Source organism: Alosa sapidissima, chromosome 23 (genome assembly GCF_018492685.1).
Source record: "Alosa sapidissima isolate fAloSap1 chromosome 23, fAloSap1.pri, whole genome shotgun sequence".
Lineage (NCBI taxonomy): Eukaryota > Metazoa > Chordata > Actinopteri > Clupeiformes > Clupeidae > Alosa > Alosa sapidissima.
Genome location: NC_055979.1, coordinates 24,286,048 through 24,309,348, shown reverse-complemented (window position 1 = coordinate 24,309,348; position 23,301 = coordinate 24,286,048). Strand labels below are relative to the sequence as shown.

Here is a 23,301-nt window from a genome sequence, read left to right as displayed (position 1 = left end):
AAATATGGCTGATTGGTTACATGACCCATCACCCATCACCCAGATGGACAGATTCAGTTAAAGCTGTTTATTCCATTTATTTTCTTCCCTTTAAAACGTGTTCTAAGTAGCTTTTGTTGGCAAATGGTGGAAATGCACTTGATGTAACACTGATTGAAAGATAAACTCACCTTTATGTCTGTGGATTCTAAGTCATCATATGTATGTGTAACATCTCAAGCATGGTACAGATGTCCTGCAAGGGTGGGGAAGTCCTTGCTTGGTCTCCATCGTGAGTGTTCAACCAAGACACTGTATTTACATAGTCGATTTTGCATCGGCAGTTTACGCTTCAGAGAGGGTTTATATCTGGAACTTATAGTCTGTTAGATCTACTGCTCTTGTTGACAGAATCCTCCACAACAATGACCAACATCATTCTCATCTGGGCACTTTTATTTTGTGTGGAAGGTGAGACATTTAATAGTTATTACAACACATGCAGGCTGCCTATTTACATTGTCAATATAATACACTGAGCAGTATATTCATTATAATATTATATTATATTATTGCTACCTGTTGTATATGTGTGTTTTTCAGAATGTCGAGGGCAGATTACTGTAACTCAGAGCCCCACAGCAGCACGTGGTCATCTGGGAGAATCCATCACTCTGACCTGCAAAACCAGCTCTGGCATTGATGGCTGGGCACTCTCCTGGTACCAGCAGAAAGATGAAGGAGCTCCTAAACTTTTAGTTTATAGTGCGGATGTACTCGAGTCTGGGATTCCATCACGATTCAGTGGGAGTGGATCTCGTGGTGGATCTGACTTCAGTCTGACCATCAGTGGTGTCCAGGCTGAAGATGCAGGAGATTATTACTGCATGAGTGTACACGACATCAGCGATAGCTATGTGTTGACACAGTGATACAGAGCTGCACAAAAACCTCCCTCAGCCACAGGGACGGCAGGACTGGAACTGAAACCTGCTGCTGCTGCTGCTGCTGAGGGGAGTAAACAAACAGTCAGTAAACAGATGTTTACAGAGCGGCACATTGGGATGTTTACAGAGTGACTGCTGATGTTTACATGAGGTTTATGAGGTTTATGAGGTTATCATGGTAATTTATTTAATATATTTCTATACAACCTATCAAAGTCTTTGTGAGATATACTGTAACCCAACATGACTCTGCACTAGTTATTCTGCACTTGGTCTAAACACAGTGAGGATGGTTTGTGGTGTGGAATCAGAATACTCAGCAAGATAGTTACGCAACTGTTGCATGTTTGTTCAATTGGATGTTGATAGGAAATAGCAAACATAAAGGGGGAATGTTGTTGAAAGTGGCCACATTTTCACAGGCGAATAGAAGAGTGGATCTTGTATGTTGGTCGTTTCCCCCATAAACCAACACATATATTGTTTCATGGACTGTGTAAAATCCCTGCAGATATACAATCAAATCCTCACTATGGTTATCACAGAGCATCAGTATAACAGATCAATGCAAAACACAGTCTGCAATCACCACCCAGAGCCCACCCAACCCAACAAAACTAGTGGGAGATTTCACCAGTGTGATCTGATGATCTGGGAACGTTCCTCATGGAAGAATTTAACATCCCCTGCTGCACCCACAAACTAATTACTGACCTGGACAGGTTTGGGGCACATAGTAGAAAAGGAGATCCAACAACTGAGGAATGCTATTGGGAGAAAGAAACTTCACACTGAGCTGCACACATCTATCACACACACACAAGACGCTAAAGGTGCTTGCACACCACCCCAATAAACACCAACAAACACCAATAAATTCCAACAAATTGGTAGTTATTGGGAGAAATAATCTTTCCATTACAGGAATCTTGTTTCTTTGATTTACTGCATTCCCACTGAATGTTGCATTTGATTCTAATCTACTGAATGATAATCAGTTTGATAGCACTGGTTGGATGTTCATATGTATCAAAGGTGGGAAATGACTGCAGACCCATGCTGGGAACTCACACTCTGTATTGTGTGCAGCCACTGACAGTCATTGAAGCATGAAGAGGTTTTTGTACAGCCTCTCTATGAGTTTGTATCACTGTGGTGGACTTTTGGTGGCGGCACCAGACTGGATGTTGGCAGTAAGTAAACTTTTCTAATCACACATCACAATAGTTTATCATCATGTCTGTAACTTTGTTCATTTTCACTTTATATTTATATTGATCTTTATATATTTAAGTGAATGTAGGAATCACAATAACTTTATGGAAAACATACATACAGTAACATCATAAACATCACACTTTAAAGCTGTGCAAAGTGCCTAATCATTTAAAAACAGATTCTACCTCATGCAAGAGGGTCACATACATATGGATTTGGCTTTTTTATGGCACCTGGTGCCTAAAAAGTTGGTTGTTGAGAATGTGAGTATGAGGGGAGTTTTTGTACGGCTGCTAGTAGGGTTTGTATCACTGTGGTGCACTTTCGGCAGCGGCACCCGACTTAATGTGGGCAGTAAGTAATCGTTTTCTCTCAGAAATAAATATCATATGATGTGAAATTGTGCTTATATAAAAAAAAGTCTTCCTATATGATGATTACATTTTTGATTTGAGAAAAAAACAAATAGATATAACAGATATATTTGTTATGCAATGCGCTGTTTATGTACAGTTATTTTTTTATCATTATGATTTTGCCAAAAATGAATACCTTTTAAGTCTGCAAAGAGGAACGTGATTGATTCTAAATGCAGGAAAATTATTGTAAAAATTAACATTTGGGTATAAGAATATTTAATGTTCTATGCTATTCCAAGTTATAAAATGAAGAATTATGCTCTTAAAAAAGTGCAGCATTGTCTTTCCCTCTGATATATTTTAAAATAAATAGCCTTGTTCACATTTTCAGCCATTTGAAAATGCTCTTTTGAACAGCAGTTCTGTTTAATCTGAGTAGAGTGCCACTGAGGTATAACTGTAATTACATGTAGACGACTATTTCTGCTGATGACTAAACTGAACACAAATGTTTCTGTCTCAGTTCAACCGTGTGGTGCAGGAGAGTATTTGATATTACTCATTCTAGACACACTGTTGTTACTTTCTGCATTTAAATAAGGGGGAACATTATCTAATACTGACACTTGTTCTGTGTGCTGATACTTGAGAAGTCATCATTTAGAGAAAACAAAAGCAAGTGGTGTCTGTTTCTGGCCTTTCTGCTAACTGCCCCGTCCCATTTGTAATCTCCTGATCAATGGTGTGTTCCAGCAAACAGGCAGCCCACGCTGACCGTGCTGCCTCCCTCTAGTGAGGAGCTGAGCAGGAAGAGCTCGGCCACACTGGTGTGCCTGGCTGACCAGGGCTTCCCCTCCGACTGGAGCCTGAGCTGGAAGGTGGATGGGACCAGTAAGAGTGGAGTGGCCAGTCGTGGGCTCATGAAGGACGCTCTGTACAGCTGGAGCAGCACCCTGACGCTCAGTGATGCCGAGTGGAACGGGGCCTCTTCAGTGGTCTGTGAGGCCACCCAGGGATCTCAGACAGCGGTCACTAAAGTCCTGAGCAGAGCGGACTGCTCTCAGTAGGGTCCAGTCCTCTGCTCCGATGAGGTGGCTGCTCTCTTAGCTTAAGTCCTAACGTGGAGCGCCACTATAGGCAGCTTAATCACATGCCGTGCTGCAGTTTTTTTAACTTTCTTTTTTTATTCCAATTGTATGTATGTTCTTCCTCTCATGTTGAAATGCCTTTGCTTGATCAGATTTTTTTCAATTGAAGATATTTTCTAAAGGCTCTAAAATAAAAGGTCAACATCATTGTATTTCTGTGTCTCAAGTGTGTTTGTGTTTCTGTGTCTCAAATGTTTCAAGTGATGCTTAAAAAAAGCAGTCAGTAATTCAGTTGCTAAAACACAATGTTTTATTTCTATGCTGTACATGTCATTATCAAAAAGAGTTTGACAAACTTTGCCCTTGAGACAGTTGAACATCTGGTAGTGGAGTTGCTCTATTTTGGAATCTGAAAAAGCACCCAACCCTGACTATGCAAATAGTATCAGCAGAGCACAACCTCCCTGTTTCACAACCTACAAGAGTCTAAACTGCCACATGACATGATGTATTAATGTCACAGTTGCAAGGATGCTTTCCTTTATTAAATAGTATAGTGACATGAAATTACAATTCTTACATTGATATAGATTTAGCAATTCTGCAACATTTCCGCACCACAGCCAGACAGGACGTATTTTAGTTTGTCAAGACCAACCAATCAATCCACCAATCAATCAATCCAACAGTGATATGAAATTACAATTTTAATGTTTCTAGATGTAACACAAAAGATATTCACTAATGGCATTTGTCATGTTGGCATTTCAGCACCACACCCGGTAAGGACAGCTCCTCTTACGTCATTATTACGTCATCGTTCTGCAGGCTAAACACATTATAGCCACTAACCATCTTTTGATGATAGTACTGTATAAGTGCAGGCTGTGCTACGTTTACAATTCTCTACAGACATGACTTTTTATCTCCATCTTTCTCTGGACACTTTTCATATCTTTTCAGGGTAATGTATTTCAATTATTAGACTTGATTAATGCTTGTCATCCTCAGATCATATAGCCTGAGCAGAATATCCCAATATCCCAAGCAGTATTTGTGAGAGGAAGCAATATATTTGTAATTCCAAACAATATGTGTGTGATCTCTTGCACTGAAACACTGTTAATCCAGGAGTAACAAGTCCACCTCCATATCAGGACTGCTGAAGGGACCCACAGGTGATCCCACAGGTGATCTATGACTGTCCAGGTACTGTACAGCAGACTACATCCGGAGGTTCTGGTGTTCCAGTTCGGTTCAGTGGCAGAGGGTCAGGGTCATCTTCCCCCTGACCATTAGAGTGCTGCAGGCTGAAGGCACAGTGTGGGTCATCTTACTGTAACTGGATGTTCACACACAGGATTGAGGTCACTAGGCAGTCTGAATGATCTACAGCTTCTGTTGTTTAGGTCTCCATGTTGATATCGGTTTTTGTTTACAAAATGACAGTCCTTTACAGTCTTTTACTGCAACTCCTTTACAAACCAACCCAGACACTAAGGGGGTAGCCTAACGTGAGCTGGCTGTTACATAGGGATGTTAACACCAAACCAGTTCAAATTGAACTGTTTAGAGAAAACATATTCGCCAGGCTCGTTTTCCACTGTTTACCAAATTTGAACTCACCTCTGGTGTCATGTCCGTGTGCTTCCAGCATGGTTTAAAAGGTAAGGTGTTGGTGGTGAGAGACTAGCGTGAGAACCTGGTGTCATGTCTGTGTCCTCTTCCAGCATGGTTAAAAAGGTAAGATGGTAGTGATTGACTAGCGTGAGAACCTGGTGTCATGTCCGTGTGCTTCCAGCATGGTTTAAAAGGTAAGGTGTTGGTGGTGAGAGACTAGCGTGGGAACCTGGTGTCATGTCCGTGTGCTTCCAGCATGGTTTAAAAGGTAAGGTGTTGGTGGTGAGAGACTAGCGTGGGAACCTGGTGTCATGTCCATGTGACTCCTCTCCACTTCCCTCTTCTCAGCACCTGCTCTGGGCTCCAGCTGCAGCAGAGGGCTCTCACTGGGGCTACTGACTGAAGCAGGTTTTTGTACGGCTCTGTATCACCGTGGGAACTCACCGACATCCTTTCTGATGTCATGGTAACTCATGCAGTAATAATCTCCTGCATCTTCACTCTGGACTCCACTGATGGTCAGACTGAAGTCATTCCCAGATCCACTGCCACTAAACCGAGATGGAATACCAGACTGGAGGCTGCTCACGTAGTAGATGAGGAGTTTGGGTTTCTCTCCAGACTGCTGTTGGTACCAGGAGATGCATTTATTTGGAGAAGAACAGTCCCAATGAATGCTTCCAGTCCGTTTACAGCTGATTTTAACCGAGCCTCCTGGACTGCTGGTCACTGTTGGAGGTTGCGTAAGAGTGACCTGTCCCATGGAATCTAGCGAAAAAGGCCAAAACAGCATATGGTTCAGGAAGGTACCTACTTATCAAATTAACATGTAAACATTTAATAATATAATATTTTCAGAGCTGCTGGTCACTAAATCTGTCAACACTGAAAGTTCTGAATTCACCTTGAATGCAGACGACGAGAGACCACAGGAAGAGTGCAGTGAAGGCCATCGCTGGTCTGTGCTGACGGATCAGTTGTAAGCGTTCAGCTGCCTCAACATCAAGCATCTGGACCAAATATGCTCTGCACATGCAAACACGTCCCTATGCAAATGACTCTCTAGCAGCCACACTCCACTGAACACTGTTGTTGCTGCTGACACCACAATCTCCTCAAGAAATGAGGTCAGGCATGCACAGTGTTGCAAGGTGAAGCCAAGGTAAGAAACTAAAGCAAAGATCTGGGAAACTCCTGGCTAATTATAATACCAGAATATACATTCATGTCTGGGGTCAAATTGGAGGGGGGGGGAAGCGGGTAGTGATATAGCCTTATTCAATTAAGATGTCTCTTGTGGGGGAACAATTAGTTAGGTACACCATTTGCTATTGTAAGGTGACAACATTCTGTCTGCTTACAATAAACGTCCTGTCCCCGCAGTTTCTGCAGTATTAAACAAAGACATACAGAAAACCACTAAAATCTAACATTAGTAAACAGTGTTTCTAAGTACTTCATGTCTTAATGCTTCACATGCCTTTATGTACTTGTTTACATGTCAGGACCCTTTGATTCAGCATCAAATGTATGCAGCATCTGAAACTCTTTAGAGTCTCTCCAGCAGGGTGTGAGAACCAGACACACACTCACTTCTGCTATCACAGGGCATCAGCAACACTAGTGCAAAATCCAGATTACCCCCCATCTACCAGATTACCACCCATCTGAACCTACCAGATTACCACCGATTGAAACCTACCAGATTACCACCCATCTAGACCTACTGTACCAGATTACCACCCATCGAAACCTACCAGATTACCACCCATTTTAACCTACCAGATTACCACCCATCTAAACCCAACGGAGAAGTTTAGTGGAAGATTGCACACATGGAAATATTTCTCATGGAAGAATTTAATTCTTCATTTGACTTGGAAAGGGTTGGAGAATACAGTAGAACAGGACTTCTAAACATGTAGGAGCAATATATTTTCCAGTATAGTGGGAGAAACATTTTGCTTTATTTCCATTGAATGTTCAGTGTAATCTGAAAGATAGTTCAGTCATATTATATTTATATTATATTACTAGAATATTATATTTATATTATATTACTAGATCCATTTTATTGCACTGGCTGTTCATATTTACCAAAGGTAGTACAATTACAGTTGGTATTTTACACTGCAACACAACAACCAATTCAAAATAGACTTCAAGTCAAATGACAGTATAGCACACCTGTCACTGATGGCTACACGGGCTACACACACAGGTCAAAACCGAATGGCAGATCCAACAATGGCTTCTCACTTTAAACACATACTGTACATGTACTGTAGGGGAACAGAAGCACATGAAATGCAAAAGCTTTCCTCTCTTTAGTCCCTGTTTGGATTCTTCCACGGTTTCAGAAGTACATCAATTGTATACAGGCAATCAATAAGCAATATCTATATAATCAAATTATGTTTAAGTAAATATTGCCTGAAGAGGATCAGATTTAGTATCTGGATTAGGTTCTGACTTCACTCTGATTGATGCGCTCCCATCTTAGGGCTTCACCATGATGAGGACGCTCTGCTATGTGTGGACATACTGATTGGTGTGGTCCCATCTTAGGGCTTCACCATGATGAGGACGCTCTGCTATGTGTGGACGTACTGATTGGTGTGGTCCCATCTTAGGGCTTCACCATGATGAGGGCTCTCTGCTATGTGTGGACGTACTGATTGGTGCGGTCCCATCTTAGGGCTTCACCATGATGAGGACGCTCTGCTATGTGTGGACGTACTGATTGGTGCGGTCCCATCTTAGGGCTTCACCATGATGAGGGCTCTCTGCTATGTGTGGACGTACTGATTGGTGCGGTCCCATCTTAGGGCTTCACCATGATGAGGGCTCTCTGCTATGTGTGGACGTACTGATTGGTGCGGTCCCATCTTAGGGCTTCACCATGATGAGGGCTCTCTGCTATGTGTGGACGTACTGATTGGTGCGGTCCCATCTTAGGGCTTCACCATGATGAGGACGCTCTGCTATGTGTGGACGTACTGATTGGTGCGGTCCCATCTTAGGGCTTCACCATGATGAGGACGCTCTGCTATGTGTGGACGTACTGATTGGTGCGGTCCCATCTTAGGGCTTCACCATGATGAGGGCTCTCTGCTATGTGTGGACGTACTGATTGGTGCGGTCCCATCTTAGGGCTTCACCATGATGAGGGCTCTCTGCTATGTGTGGACGTACTGATTGGTGTGGTCCCATCTTAGGGCTTCACCATGATGAGGACGCTCTGCTATGTGTGGACGTACTGATTGGTGTGGTCCCATCTTAGGGCTTCACCATGATGAGGGCTCTCTGCTATGTGTGGACATACTGATTGGTGTGGTCCCATCTTAGGGCTTCACCATGATGAGGACGCTCTGCTATGTGTGGACGTACCAACAGAATGCAGAGAAACATCCCTCTTTCTTCCCCTCCTGTAGTTAGTGTGTTCACACCTGAATCTGCTCCATGTGCACTCCCACCTGTCCACCAGCAGGGGGCTCCATCTGCAGCAGTAGATCACACTCACTGTGCCACCTGACTGACTGAGAGAGGTTGAGGTTTTTGTACGAGTCCGTATCACTGTGTAGACACCCAAGTACTGCTATCAACTTTATGAGAACTCATGCAGTAATAATCTCCTGCATCTTCACTCTGGACTCCACTGATGGTCAGACTGAAGTCATTCCCAGATCCACTGCCACTAAACCGAGATGGAATACCAGACTGGAGGCTGCTCACGTAGTAGATGAGGAGTTTAGGTTTCTCTCCAGACTGCTGTTGATACCAGGAGATGCATTTATTTGGAGAAGAACAGTCCAAATGAATGCTTCCAGTTCGTTTACAGCTGATTTTAACCGAGCCCCCTGGACTGCTGGTCACTGCTGGAGGTTGCGTAAGAGTGACCTGTCCAATAGAATCTAACAAAAGAGGCAAAAACAGCATATGGTTCAGGAAGGTACCTACTTATCAAATTATCATGTAAACATTGAATAATATAATGTTATCAGAGCTGGTGGTCACTAAATTTGTCAACACTGAAAGTTCTGAATTCACCTTGAATGCAGACGACGAGAGACCACAGGAAGAGTGCAGTGAAGGCCATCGCTGGTCTGTGCTGACGGATCAGTTGTAAGCGTTCAGCTGCCCCAACATCAAGCATCTGGACCAAATATGCTCTGCACATGCAAACACGTCCCTATGCAAATGACTCTCTAGCAGCCACACTCCACTGAACACTGTTGTTGCTGCTGACACCACAATCTCTTCAAGACATGAGGTCAGGTTTGTCACTGGCACATTTATTAAATAATTAATTATATATATATATATATATATATATATTTGATCAATTTAGTTGTTTTTTCCACTAACCATGTGACTGCTCGGAACTAATCGCACAACGGGATAGCTCAGACCATTCGATTCTCTAGTAGTTGACCAAATTGTCTCTGTATACGACTCTGACATCCAGTTGTGCACACTGCCACCTACTGGCTATACTAGTGCACTTATACTAACACTGATACCTAGAGAGATTCTGGTTCATTTCGACTTACCCAGCTATGTAGAGATGCCCCTTTATTTGGAATGGGATAGCTTAGCTATGTAGAGACGCCTTTATTTGGAATGGGATAGCTATGTAGAGATGCCATTATCTGGAATGGGATAGCTATGTAGAGAGACCCTCTATTCAATGCACTGACCAATATGTCCTTCATCAGATCAATTACCATTCACCTTTTAAACGCACACTTTAGACATTCCCCTTTTAGACGCAAGCTGTACAATAAAACAATGTGCAGACGTAACATATCCTTACGAGGTTCTAGCTTTACAATAAAATACTTTATAGACATAATGTATCGTTATGATGTGCATACTTTACAATAACACACTGTACAGACGTAACGTATCATTTCAGTTTAATATTTTCATAAGGTGCAAGCTGTAAAATACAATACTTTGCAAACGTAATCATAATCAACTTAGTTGAATATTTTCAGAATCTCATGGACTTAAAGGGCATTGACTGTGATGTACTAAAACAGAGTCCTTCTGAAATATATATAATAAATATAATAAATACAGGGGTGTAGTGGTAAAATAAAAGGTGGGTAAACTGTGTGTGTATGTGTCTATGTAATTCTGTGATCACGCTAAGGTGGACTGCGCCATGCGATATTGGATTTTTAAAAAAGGCATTCAGATCATGTTTGATGACGGTAGGGGTTATTGTCCAATGTTAATAACAATACCAGTGGTATTAAATGGTTTCTAGAGTGTTGTTGAGTGTACATATTGTGAATGTGGATAATACAGTGTGATTTTTGAATGTTAAAAGTTGCAATTGGTGAATAAACTCTTTTGAGAGGTGGATAAACTTTAACAAGAGGTGGATAAACTCAGTTTCTGAAATTTCAGAGGTGGATAAACTGTGTTTACTTCCGTTTAGCCTCCACTACACCCCTGATTTTATAGTTTTAGCTGAAAATAACTACATTGAGATTTCCATACTCATAACCACACAGGCTGACAGAAATGTGTAAAGATGATTGCTCACCTATTACTCAATAGGTACAAATAAAAACTGTTATTGCCATTAGCTAAACAGGGCACCATGTGAATGGCCACATATTTTTTTTTTTTTGTATATTTTTTTGGCCTTTTTATGCCTTTAATTGACAGGATAGTGGAGAATGACAGGAAGTGAGTGGGAGAGAGAGTCGGGGTGGGATCCTGAAAGGACCACAGGGCGGGAATCGAACCCGGGTCACCGGCGTACGGTGCAGGTGCCCCAGCCAGTTGCGCCACAGCTGGGGCGAATGGCCACATTTTTAATGATACAGAATTTGGCTTTTCCTTTTGTCAAACTCAAGATCTTAAATCAACCAATCACTTTAACAGTCTAATCAATCAATTATCTTTCAATCATCTGAGTGCTACTCATCTGTACCAGCTTATTATCACCATAAGTCATAATCAAAGGCCATCAGCAGCACACTAATAGGCTTTGTCTGGTACGCTTCTACATTCTGTTAATCCATCTTCATGCAGAGGAACAGGACCACAGTCTGGCCACCTCGTCCAGATTGCTGATACAGAGGATCACTACCAATAGAGCACCCTGGCATGTGTCAAAAAGACTGATGGAGGTCCATGCCTCCTTCTATACATTATGTTGTTAATGTTGTTAATGTAAAAGATCTCTTCCCTCTATATATTATGTTGTTAATGTTGTTAATACATTATTTTGTTAATGTAATGGATCTCTTCCCTCTGTATGTTATGTTGTTAATGTAATGGATCTCTTCCCTCTATACGTTATGTTGTTAATACATTATGTTGTTAATGTAATGGATCTCTTCCCTCTGTACGTTATGTTGTTGGTGTTGTTAATACATTATGTTGTTAATGTAATGGATCTCTTTATTATATACGTAATGTTGTTAATGTAATGGATCTCTTCACAACAGGCCACCTCTCACCAGAGAGGACTGAAGCAGTTGGTGTCAGCATGAATGTTTGTTCTCACTTCCCTCTCCTCGGCGCTTGTAGTGTCCCAGCTGCAGTAGTGATCTCACTGAGAGAGGTTTTTGTACGGCTCTGTATCACGGTGTGAACTCATCTACAGTACTGCTGATGCCATGAACACTCATGCAGTAATAATCTCCTGCATCTTCACTCTGGACTCCACTGATGGTCAGACTGTAGTCATTCCCAGATCCACTGCCACTAAACCGAGATGGAATACCAGACTGGAGGCTGCTCACTTTATAGATGAGGGGTTTGGGTTTCTCCCCAGACTGCTGTTGGTACCAGGAGATGCACGGTGTTGGGGTACAGTCATCATAAATGCTTCCACTGCGTTTACAGCTGATTGTGACTCTGCCCCCTGGACTGGTCGATATGGCTGGAGTTTAACAGTCACCTGTGCCCTGGAGTCTGTGGAAAGAAATAAGCAACATCAGCATATTGTTTGTGTAAACAAACTGTAGTTTAGTAAATAACACAGTAGAGTGTTTACATGGTGCATAATAATGTTACTGCATCACAACAACATGTGTACAGTGTGTAGATGTGTCAGCACTCCAACTCCCAAACTCACCTTGGATGTAGAGGAGCAGAGAGTAGATGAAGAGGGTGATGAACGCCATTGTTGTGGATGATGAGGACAGTAGTCAGTCATGAAGCCCTTAGCCGCTCTAAAAACATGAAGATACGGGGAGAGCATGCAAACTAGCATCTCTATGGAAATCACCTTCCTGACGTCACACTGAGCTGCACACATCTATCACACACACACAAGACGCTAAAGGTGCTTGCACACCGCCCCTACAAACACCAACAAATACCAGCAAATACCAACAAACTCCAACAATGTCGAACAAACACCAACAGTTGGGTCAGTGTGCACTGTGCACCATTAGTCTGTGTTGGTGTTTATAGATGGAGTTGGTTTAGTTCAAAACATTTTCTTTTCAGTTAGTGTCTGGCAGTTTAGAGCTGGAAAAAGGTTTTGTAAACATCCTAAAGAGGGTCTAAAGATAACAATTGCAATCAACAACTGCCAACATCAGATCTGCAGTAGAACTTCCAATAATTGAGAAATCATCTCTCCATTACAGGAATCTATTTTTATCATTTGCATTTCCACTGAATGTTGCATTTGACTCTAATCTACTGAATGATAATCAGTTTGATAGCACTGGTTGGCTGTTCATATGTATCAAAGGTGGGAAATGACTGCAGGCCCATGCTGGGAACTCACACTCTGTATTGTGTGCAGCCACTGAAAGTCATTGAAGCATGAAGAGGTTTTTGTACAGCCTCTCTATGAGTTTGTATCACTGTGGAGGACTTTTGGTGGCGGCACCAGACTGGATGTTGGCAGTAAGTAAACTTTTCTAATCCCACATCACAATGGTTTGTCATCATGTCTGTAACTTTGTTCATTTTTACTTTATATTTATTTTGATCTTTATATATTTAAGTGAATGTAGGAATCACAATAACTTTATGGAAAACATACAAACAGTAACATCATACACATAACACTTTAAAGCTGTGCAAAGTGCCTAATCATTTAAAAACAGATTCTACCTCATGCAAGAGGGTCACATACATATGAATTTGGCTTTTTTATGGCACCTGGTGCCTAAAAAGTTGGTTGTTGAGAATGTGAGTATGAGGGGAGTTTTTGTACGGCTGCTAGTAGGGTTTGTATCACTGTGGTACACTTTCGGCAGCGGCACCCGACTTGATGTGGGCAGTAAGTAATCGTTTTCTCTCAGAAAAAAATATCACATGATGTGAAATTGTGCTTTTATAAAAAAAGTCTGCCTATATGATGATTACATTTTTGATTTGAGAAAAAAACAAATAGATATAACAGATATATTTGTTATGCAATGCACTGTTTATGTACAGTTATTTTTTTATCATTATGATTTTGCCAAAAATGAATACCTTTTAAGAGGAACGTGATTGATTCTAAATGCAGAAAATTATTGTAAAAATTAACATTTGGGTATAAGAATATTTAATGTTCTATGGTATTCCAAGTTATAAAATGAAGAATTATGCTCTTAAAAAAGTGCAGCATTGTCTTTCCCTCTTAAATATTTCAAAAGAAATAGCCTTGTTCACATTTTCAGCCATCTGAAAATGCTCTTTTGAACAGCAGATCTGATTAGAGCGCTACTGAGGTATAACTGTAATTACATGTAGACGACTATTTCTGCTGATGACTAAACTGAACACAAATGTTTCTGTCTCAGTTCAACCGTGTGGTGCAGGAGAGTATTTGATATGAATGTAATAGAGCCAATGCTGATATTACTCATTCTAGACACACTGTTTTTACTTTCTGCATTTAAATAAGGGGGAACATTATCCAATACTGACACTTGTTCTGTGTGCTGATAACTTGAGAAGTCATCATTTAGAGAAACAAAAGAAAGTGGTGTCTGTTTATGGCCTTTCTGCTCACTGCCCCGTCCCATTTGTAATCTCCTGATCAATGGTGTGTTCCAGCAAACAGGCAGCCCAAGCTGACCGTGCTGCCTCCCTCTAGTGAGGAGCTGAGCAGGAAGAGCTCGGCCACACTGGTGTGCCTGGCTGACCAGGGCTTCCCCTCCGACTGGAGCCTGAGCTGGAAGGTGGATGGGACCAGTAAGAGTGGAGTGGCCAGTCGTGGGCTCATGAAGGACGCTCTGTACAGCTGGAGCAGCACCCTGACGCTCAGTGATGCCGAGTGGAACGGGGCCTCTTCAGTGGTCTGTGAGGCCACCCAGGGATCTCAGACAGCGGTCACTAAAGCCCTGAGCAGAGCGGACTGCTCTCAGTAGGGTCCAGTCCTCTGCTCCGATGAGGCGGCTGCTCTCTTAGCTTAAGTCCTAACGTGGAGCGCCACTATAGGCAGCTTCATCACATGCCGTGCTGCAGTTTTTTTTGGTACTTTCTTTTTTTATTCCAATTGTATGTATGTTCTTCCTCTCATGTTGAAATGCCTTTGCTTGATCAGATTTTTTTCAATTGAAGATATTTTCTAAAGGCTCTAAAATAAAAGGTCAACATCATTGTATTTATGTGCCTCAAGTGTGTTTGTGTTTCTGTGTCTCAAATGTTTCAAGTGATGCTGAAAAAAAGCAGTCAGTAATTCAGTTGCTAAAACACAATGTTGAGGATTTCTATACTGTACACGTTATTATCAAAAAGAGTTTGACAAACTTTGCCCTTGAGACAGTTGAACATCTGGTAGTGGAGTTGCTCTATTTTGGAATCTGAAAAAGCACCCAACCCTGACTATGCAAATAGTATCAGCAGAGCACAACCTCCCTGTTTCACAACCTACAAGAGTCTAAACTGCCACATGACATGATGTGTTAATGTCACAGGTGCAAGGGTGCTTTCCTTTATTAAGTAGTATAGTGACATGAAATTACAAGTCTTACATTGATATAGATTTAGCAATTCTGCAACATTTCAGCACCACAGCCAGACAGGACAGCTCCCCTCACTTGTACTAGTCATACTACACACCTTAGGCCACCATCCATCAGGAAGTACATCATGTACATGGTCCAGTGATCTGGCAAAGTCTCTTGATTAGATGTACCAGCTGTGCTCCATCAGAAACTCATTCTAGACGACCTTCATCATCAGATCTCCTTTCATGTTGGTGTAATTTTGGCATTCTTTAGATACAATGAGAATTACTAAAGAGTGGTGCAAGACATTTTGAGAATCCCTTAAACCATCACTTCAAAGTAAATGTTTTATTAATTTCATTGCTGGATTGCTGCTGCCCCTTAGCCTGACGTAGTCATACTCAATTCTAGTCAGAATATGAGTCTGATACTGCTCCATTGGGACCTAATTATGGGGCGTGTTTCAACCGATACAGGGGGGGGATGCCTCTGCACTCAATTGGATAGACCTAACCAATCAGAGCAACAAAATAGCTTACCGTGAGGTGTAGGAAGAAAACACACAAACCACCCATCTTCTTCACAAATACCTAAACATTGTTTTCTGGTCTTTTGTAAAAGTTAGTGCCGTCAATAACTCCTACAACACTCATTAACGAGATCTAAGAGATATGTAGTAGGTTATGGTTATTAAAAAACAGATAGTTTATATCCCCTCCGTTTTTAAAAATAATTCTGTTGAACACTGATATGCTTCAAACATGTTAAACAGCTGGGAAAGGCTATCACAAATCCCTTGAACAGGTGGTCAATCAGAGATTTCAAACGAACGAGGGAACAACATGTCACAATGCAACAGCGCTGTTTTCCCTCGATGAAAGTGAAACCACGAGTTTTCCTACATCTCAACTTTGGCCAAAGTTTTCAGAAATAATCTTTTCAGTGATAAAACCTCATTAAATAATATGCATTTTCCATGTGGGGTACCATGGGGTCTTAAAAGCCATGCCTCCTTCTAGCTAAGTTCGGAATGGCACCCAGGCTAGCTGTCCCTATAAGATCACCATTCAACTGAATTCAAATCAATTCAATTCAATTCAATTCAGACTCAAAAAAGGGTCCATAGCATAGAAAAATAAAATAGATAAGATCATCATGTTAATATAATATTACAAGTGAATTACATGTTATACATGTATTTTAGCTTGACAAGACCAACCAATCAATACACCAATCAATGAATTCAACAGTGACATGAAATTACAATTTTAATGTTTCTAGATGTAACACAAAAGATTTTCACTAATGGCATTTGTCATGTTGGCATTTCAGCACCACATCCGGTAAGGACAGCTCCTCTTATGTCATTATTTAGTCATCGTTCTGCAGGCTAAACACATCATAGCCACTAACCATCTTTTGATGATAGTACTGTATAAGTGCAGGCTGTGCTACGTTTACAATTCTCTCCAGACATGACTTTTATCTCCATCTTTCTCTGGACACTTTTCATATCTTTTCAGGGTAATGTATTTCAATTATTAGACTTGATTAATGCTTGTCATCCTCAGATCATATAAGCAGAATATCCCAATATCCCAAGCAGTATTTGTGAGAGGAAGCAATATATTTGTAATCCCAAGCAATTTGTGTGTGATCTCTTGCACTGAAACACTGTTAATCCAGGAGTCACAAGTCCACCTCCATATCAGGACTGCTGATGGGAAGGTGAACCCACAGGTGAACCCACAGGTGATCCCACAGGTGATCCATGACAGTCCAGGTACTGTACAGCAGAAATGGGAGAGTCCCAGACACTACTAACTACCCACTACCCAGACACTATCTGGTCAGCTCCAGAGGTTCTGGTATTCCAGTTCGGTTCAGTGGCAGAGGACTATTGACCATTAGAGTGCTACAGGCTGAAGGCACAGAGTGGGTCATCTCAACTGGGTGTTCACACACATCATTGAAGTCACTAGGCAGTCTGAATGAATTACAGCTTCTGTTGTTTAGGTCTCCATGTTAATACCTGTTTTTGTTTACAAAATGACAGTAGAAACAGACCTTTACTACAACTCCTTTACAAACCAAACAAGACACTAAATCAAGTTTACAGACACAAAGTCAAACACAGCAGCAAATCTTTAGAGGCAGCAAGAGCCAACAGCAGTGGATATCAGCATTTCTCCTGATAAATGATTTTGTTGTGATCTTGGATCTAGAAATTGGCCTTTTCTGAAGATAGTTAAATAAATTCAATTATTATGACAAGAAAAAAGCTCATGAATTTAACAAAAATAATTAACTTGTGATCTTGAGATAACAGCATTTAAAAATAATTCCAAGGCTGTTCTTGGCCTCCATAGTTTTAAGTAATTAAATAATTTCATCCTCAAGTCAAGGGTAAGATGTTGGTACGTGAGAGACTAGTGTGAGAACCTGGTGTCATGTCCGTGTGCTTCCAGCATTAGATTAGACTAGATTAGATTAAACTTTATTGTCACTGTGCAGAGTACAAGTTACAAGACAACGAAATGCTATTTGCATCTAACCAGAAGTGCAAAAAAGCAGAAAAGTGCAATAGTATAGAAAGTATAGAAAGGTGGTGCATAGACAGGGCAGGATATAAAGTGCAGTGTAGACAGTAGTATACAGTTGCTTTACAGAAGGTGGTTTACAGTAATATAAATTAAATATAAATATGTGCATTATATTAGCAGTAACCTTATAAGAGCAGACTATAAATATGACTATGTAGTATGAACAACATGGACAGATATGTGCAGTGTTAGCAGTAACATTATAAGAGCAGGTTAAAAAGGTAAGGAGTTGGTGGTGAGATAGTGTGAGAACCTGGTGTCATGTCCGTGTGCTTCCAGCATGGTTAAAAAGGCAAGGTGTTGGTGGTGAGAGACTAGCGTGAGAACCTGGTGTCATGTGTGTGTGTGTCCTCTTCCAGCATGGTTAAAAAGGTAAGGTGTTGGTGGTGAGAGACTAGCGTGACAACCTGGTGTCATGTCCGTGTGCTTCCAGCATGGTGTAAAAGGTAAGGTGTTGGTGGTGAGAGACTAGCGTGGGAACCTGGTGTCATGTCCGTGTGCTTCCAGCATGGTTTAAAAGGTAAGGTGTTGGTGGTGAGAGACTAGCGTGGGAACCTGGTGTCATGTCCGTGTGCTTCCAGCATGGTTAAAAAGGTAAGGTGTTGGTGGTGAGAGACTAGCGTGGGAACCTGGTGTCATGTCCGTGTGCTTCCAGCATGGTTTAAAAGGTAAGGTGTTGGTGGTGAGAGACTAGCGTGGGAACCTGGTGTCATGTCCGTGTGCTTCCAGCATGGTTTAAAAGGTAAGGTGTTGGTGGTGAGAGACTAGCGTGGGAACCTGGTAAGGTGTTGGTGGTGAGAGACTAGCGTGGGAACCTGGTGTCATGTCCATGTGACTCCTCTCCACTTCCCTCTTCTCAGCACCTGCTCTGGGCTCCAGCTGCAGCAGTAGGGCTCTCACTGGGGCTACTGACTGAAGCAGGTTTTTGTACGGCTCTGTATCACCGTGGGAACTCACCGACATCCTTTCTGATGTCATGGTAACTCATGCAGTAATAATCTCCTGCATCTTCACTCTGGACGCCACTGATGGTCAGACTGAAGTCATTCCCAGATCCACTGCCACTAAACCGAGATGGAATACCAGACTGGAGGCTGCTCACAGAGTAGATGAGGAGTTTGGGTTTCTCCTCAGACTTCTGTTGGTACCAGGAGATGCATTTTGGAGAACAGTCCCAATCAATGCTTCCAGTCCGTTTACAGCTGATTTTAACTGAGCCTCCTGGACTGCTGGTCACTGTTGTAGGTTGCGTAAGAGTGACCTGTCCCATGGAATCTAACAAAAGAGGCAAAAACAGCATATGGTTCAGGAAGGTACCTACTTATCAAATTAACATGTAAACATTTAATAATATAATATTTTCAGAGCTGCTGGTCACTAAATCTGTCAACACTGAAAGTTCTGAATTCACCTTGAATGCAGACGACGAGAGACCACAGGAAGAGTGCAGTGAAGGCCATCGCTGGTCTGTGCTGACGGATCAGTTGTAAGCGTTCAGCTGCCCCAACATCAAGCATCTGGACCAAATATGCTCTGCACATGCAAACACGTCCCTATGCAAATGACTCTCTAGCAGCCACACTCCACTGAACACTGTTGTTGCTGCTGACACCACAATCTCCTCAAGACATGAGGTCAGGCATGCACAGTGTTGCAAGGTGAAGCCAAGGTAAGAAACTAAAGCAAAGATCTGGGAAACTCCTGGCTAATTATAATACCAGAATATACATTCATGTCTGGGGTCAAATTGGAGGGGGGGGGGGAAGCGGGTAGTGATATAGCCTTATTCAATTAAGATGTCTCTTGTGGGGGAACAATTAGTTAGGTACACCATTTGCTATTGTAAGGTGACAACATTCTGTCTGCTTACAATAAACGTCCTGTCCCCGCAGTTTCTGCAGTATTAAACAAAGACATACAGAAAACCACTAAAATCTAACATTAGTAAACAGTGTTTCTAAGTACTTCATGTCTTAATGCTTCACATGCCTTTATGTACTTGTTTACATGTCAGGACCCTTTGATTCAGCATCAAATGTATGCAGCATCTGAAACTCTTTAGAGTCTCTCCAGCAGGGTGTGAGAACCAGACACACACTCACTTCTGCTATCACAGGGCATCAGCAACACTAGTGCAAAATCCAGATTACCCCCCATCTACCAGATTACCACCCATCTGAACCTACCAGATTACCACCGATTGAAACCTACCAGATTACCACCCATCTAGACCTACTGTACCAGATTACCACCCATCGAAACCTACCAGATTACCACCCATTTTAACCTACCAGATTACCACCCATCTAAACCCAACGGAGAAGTTTAGTGGAAGATTGCACACATGGAAATATTTCTCATGGAAGAATTTAATTCTTCATTTGACTTGGAAAGGGTTGGAGAATACAGTAGAACAGGACTTCTAAACATGTAGGAGCAATATATTTTCCAGTATAGTGGGAGAAACATTTTGCTTTATTTCCATTGAATGTTCAGTGTAATCTGAAAGATAGTTCAGTCATATTATATTTATATTATATTACTAGAATATTATATTTATATTATATTACTAGATCCATTTTATTGCACTGGCTGTTCATATTTACCAAAGGTAGTACAATTACAGTTGGTATTTTACACTGCAACACAACAACCAATTCAAAATAGACTTCAAGTCAAATGACAGTATAGCACACCTGTCACTGATGGCTACACGGGCTACACACACAGGTCAAAACCGAATGGCAGATCCAACAATGGCTTCTCACTTTAAACACATACTGTACATGTACTGTAGGGGAACAGAAGCACATGAAATGCAAAAGCTTTCCTCTCTTTAGTCCCTGTTTGGATTCTTCCACGGTTTCAGAAGTACATCAATTGTATACAGGCAATCAATAAGCAATATCTATATAATCAAATTATGTTTAAGTAAATATTGCCTGAAGAGGATCAGATTTAGTATCTGGATTAGGTTCTGACTTCACTCTGATTGATGCGCTCCCATCTTAGGGCTTCACCATGATGAGGGCGCTCTGCTATGTGTGGACGTACTGATTGGTGCGGTCCCATCTTAGGGCTTCACCATGATGAGGGCTCTCTGCTATGTGTGGACGTACTGATTGGTGCGGTCCCATCTTAGGGCTTCACCATGATGAGGGCTCTCTGCTATGTGTGGACGTACTGATTGGTGCGGTCCCATCTTAGGGCTTCACCATGATGAGGGCTCTCTGCTATGTGTGGACGTACTGATTGGTGCGGTCCCATCTTAGGGCTTCACCATGATGAGGACGCTCTGCTATGTGTGGACGTACTGATTGGTGAGGTCCCATCTTAGGGCTTCACCATGATGAGGACGCTCTGCTATGTGTGGACGTACTGATTGGTGCGGTCCCATCTTAGGGCTTCACCATGATGAGGGCTCTCTGCTATGTGTGGACGTACTGATTGGTGCGGTCCCATCTTAGGGCTTCACCATGATGAGGACGCTCTGCTATGTGTGGATGTACCAACAGAATGCAGAGAAACATCCCTCTTTCTTCCCCTCCTGTAGTTAGTGTGTTCACACCTGAATCTGCTCCATGTGCACTCCCACCTGTCCACCAGCAGGGGGCTCCATCTGTAGCAGTAGATCACACTCACTGTGCCACCTGACTGACTGAGAGAGGTTGAGGTTTTTGTACGAGTCTGTATCACTGTATGGACACCCAAGTACTGCTATCAACTTTATGAGTACTCATGCAGTAATAATCTCCTGCATCTTCTCTATGGACTCCACTGATGGTCAGAATGTAGTCATTCCCAGATCCACTGCCACTGAATCTGGAGGGAACATGGGGTTGGCGTCTGCTCACTACATAGATGAGGGGTTTGGGTTTCTCCCCAGGCTTCTGTTGGTACCAGGAGATGCATGGGATTGGGCTGCAGTCATAATGAACACTTCCACTGCGTTTACAGCTGATTCTGGCACCGAGACCATATTGGCATATTTAAATCTGTTCACAAAGTGAATTTGTTAGTCAACATGTACAGTACAAATGTTGGCATGTACACAAATATCTAAAGTCTTGTAGTCAGGAGATAAATGTTCACCATGAGTGCACAGGATGAGAAGGACGGAGAGTGAGATGAACACCATCGCTGCTGAGTGCTGATGGGAGGTAGAGTTCCAGAATGTTTCAGAGTTCCAGAACGTTCCTATCCAGAGCGTGGCCCAAGTCCTGCTGCAACATTAAAATATCTGCAGCTGATGCAAACTTTCTCCATGTAAATGACTTTCCTGAAGTCACATGCTGATCAACATCACATCTCCCCCAAACACCTCTGACTGCTGCTGAGCTACTTTAATATGAATTTGATACTTTAATCATGTTTCAGACTTGTTATATTTTCTGTCCATTTTTTGTATCAAAAACTAATGGGAAATATCTACACATTCTTTTGAATGATTAAAAGATAAAAAAAAAAATAATAACGACTGAAACAACTGGAACAAATAAGACCATACAGCCATTTGATTTGTCACATGACCATGTTGTTGAGCCATCAATCCATCACCGTCAACGAAAAGGGATGTGTTAGTTTCATTTCCTTTCTTCCCTTTAAAACGCTCTAAGTAGCTTTTTGTTGGCAAAAGGTGGAAATGCACTTGATGCAACACTGATTCAAGTGTATGTTTTTCTGTCTGTGTTCTAAATCATCATCAAATGTATCAGACATGGCATGGTACAGATGTCCTGTAAAGATGGGGAAGTCCTTGCGTGGTCTCCATCGTGTGTGTTCAACCCAGACGCTGTATTGACATAGTCAATTTTGCATTGCCAGCTTACGCTTCAGAGAGGGTTTATATGTGGAACTTATAGTCTGTTAGATCTATTGCTGTTGTTGACAGAATCCTCCAGAACAATGACCAACATCATTCTCATCTGGGCAGTTTTATTCTGTGTGGAAGGTGAGCCATTTAATAGTTATTACAACATATGCAGGCTTCCTATTTACATTGTCAATATAATACACTGAACAGTATATTAATTATAATGTTATATTATTGCTACCTTGTTGTATCTGTGTGTTTTTCAGAATGTCGAGGGCAGATTACTGTAACTCAGAGCCCCACAGCAGCAAGTGGTCTTTGGGCCTCAACTGGGAAAAATAAACACCCATCTTTCCTCTTGAGTTCTCTGAGCGCTATAACATCCACCTCACAATGCCTCGACCACATCTACCCTTAACAATGCACAATAAATTTGGTGTCTTTTGACCACTAGGGGGGCGCTATAATCACAGGAAGTAGGCTCATATCTCAGCAACGTTTTCATGTATAGAAACCAATCTAGGTATATGGACTTGGGATCCCATCCTGAGGACACATAATACATTTGGTGACCTTGCTGCTGTACACCAGGTTCTTGACTAGTATAATCATTCTATGTTGTTTTTTTGTTTTAATTATTGCTTTTATGTACTATTACCTTGTGTGTCTTATGTTTTCTTATTATATTTTTTTTATTCTTTACTTTTCAAACTATTCTTTGACTATTACCCTTCTATGCTTTTATCAG

At 41.7% G+C, this 23,301-nt stretch overlaps 1 pseudogene and 3 gene segments (V, D, J or C); 1 reads left to right on the top strand and 3 right to left on the bottom strand.

Annotated features, from left to right (window-relative positions):
* Nucleotides 1-330: 330 nt before the first annotated feature.
* Nucleotides 331-3,803, top strand: LOC121698401. The segment is given in 4 exon segments: nucleotides 331-450; nucleotides 583-898; nucleotides 2,082-2,119; nucleotides 3,257-3,803. Coding segments are annotated over 4 exon segments (714 nt in total).
* Nucleotides 3,804-4,114: 311 nt separating this feature from the next.
* On the bottom strand, nucleotides 4,115-6,201 carry LOC121698408. The segment is given in 2 exon segments: nucleotides 4,115-5,979; nucleotides 6,116-6,201. Coding segments are annotated over 2 exon segments (390 nt in total).
* A 4,813-nt stretch (nucleotides 6,202-11,014) lies between these two features.
* LOC121698410 lies at nucleotides 11,015-12,502 on the bottom strand (annotated as a pseudogene).
* Nucleotides 12,503-18,531: 6,029 nt separating this feature from the next.
* LOC121698407 lies at nucleotides 18,532-19,309 on the bottom strand. The segment is given in 2 exon segments: nucleotides 18,532-19,015; nucleotides 19,152-19,309. Coding segments are annotated over 2 exon segments (465 nt in total).
* Nucleotides 19,310-23,301: the final 3,992 nt, after the last annotated feature.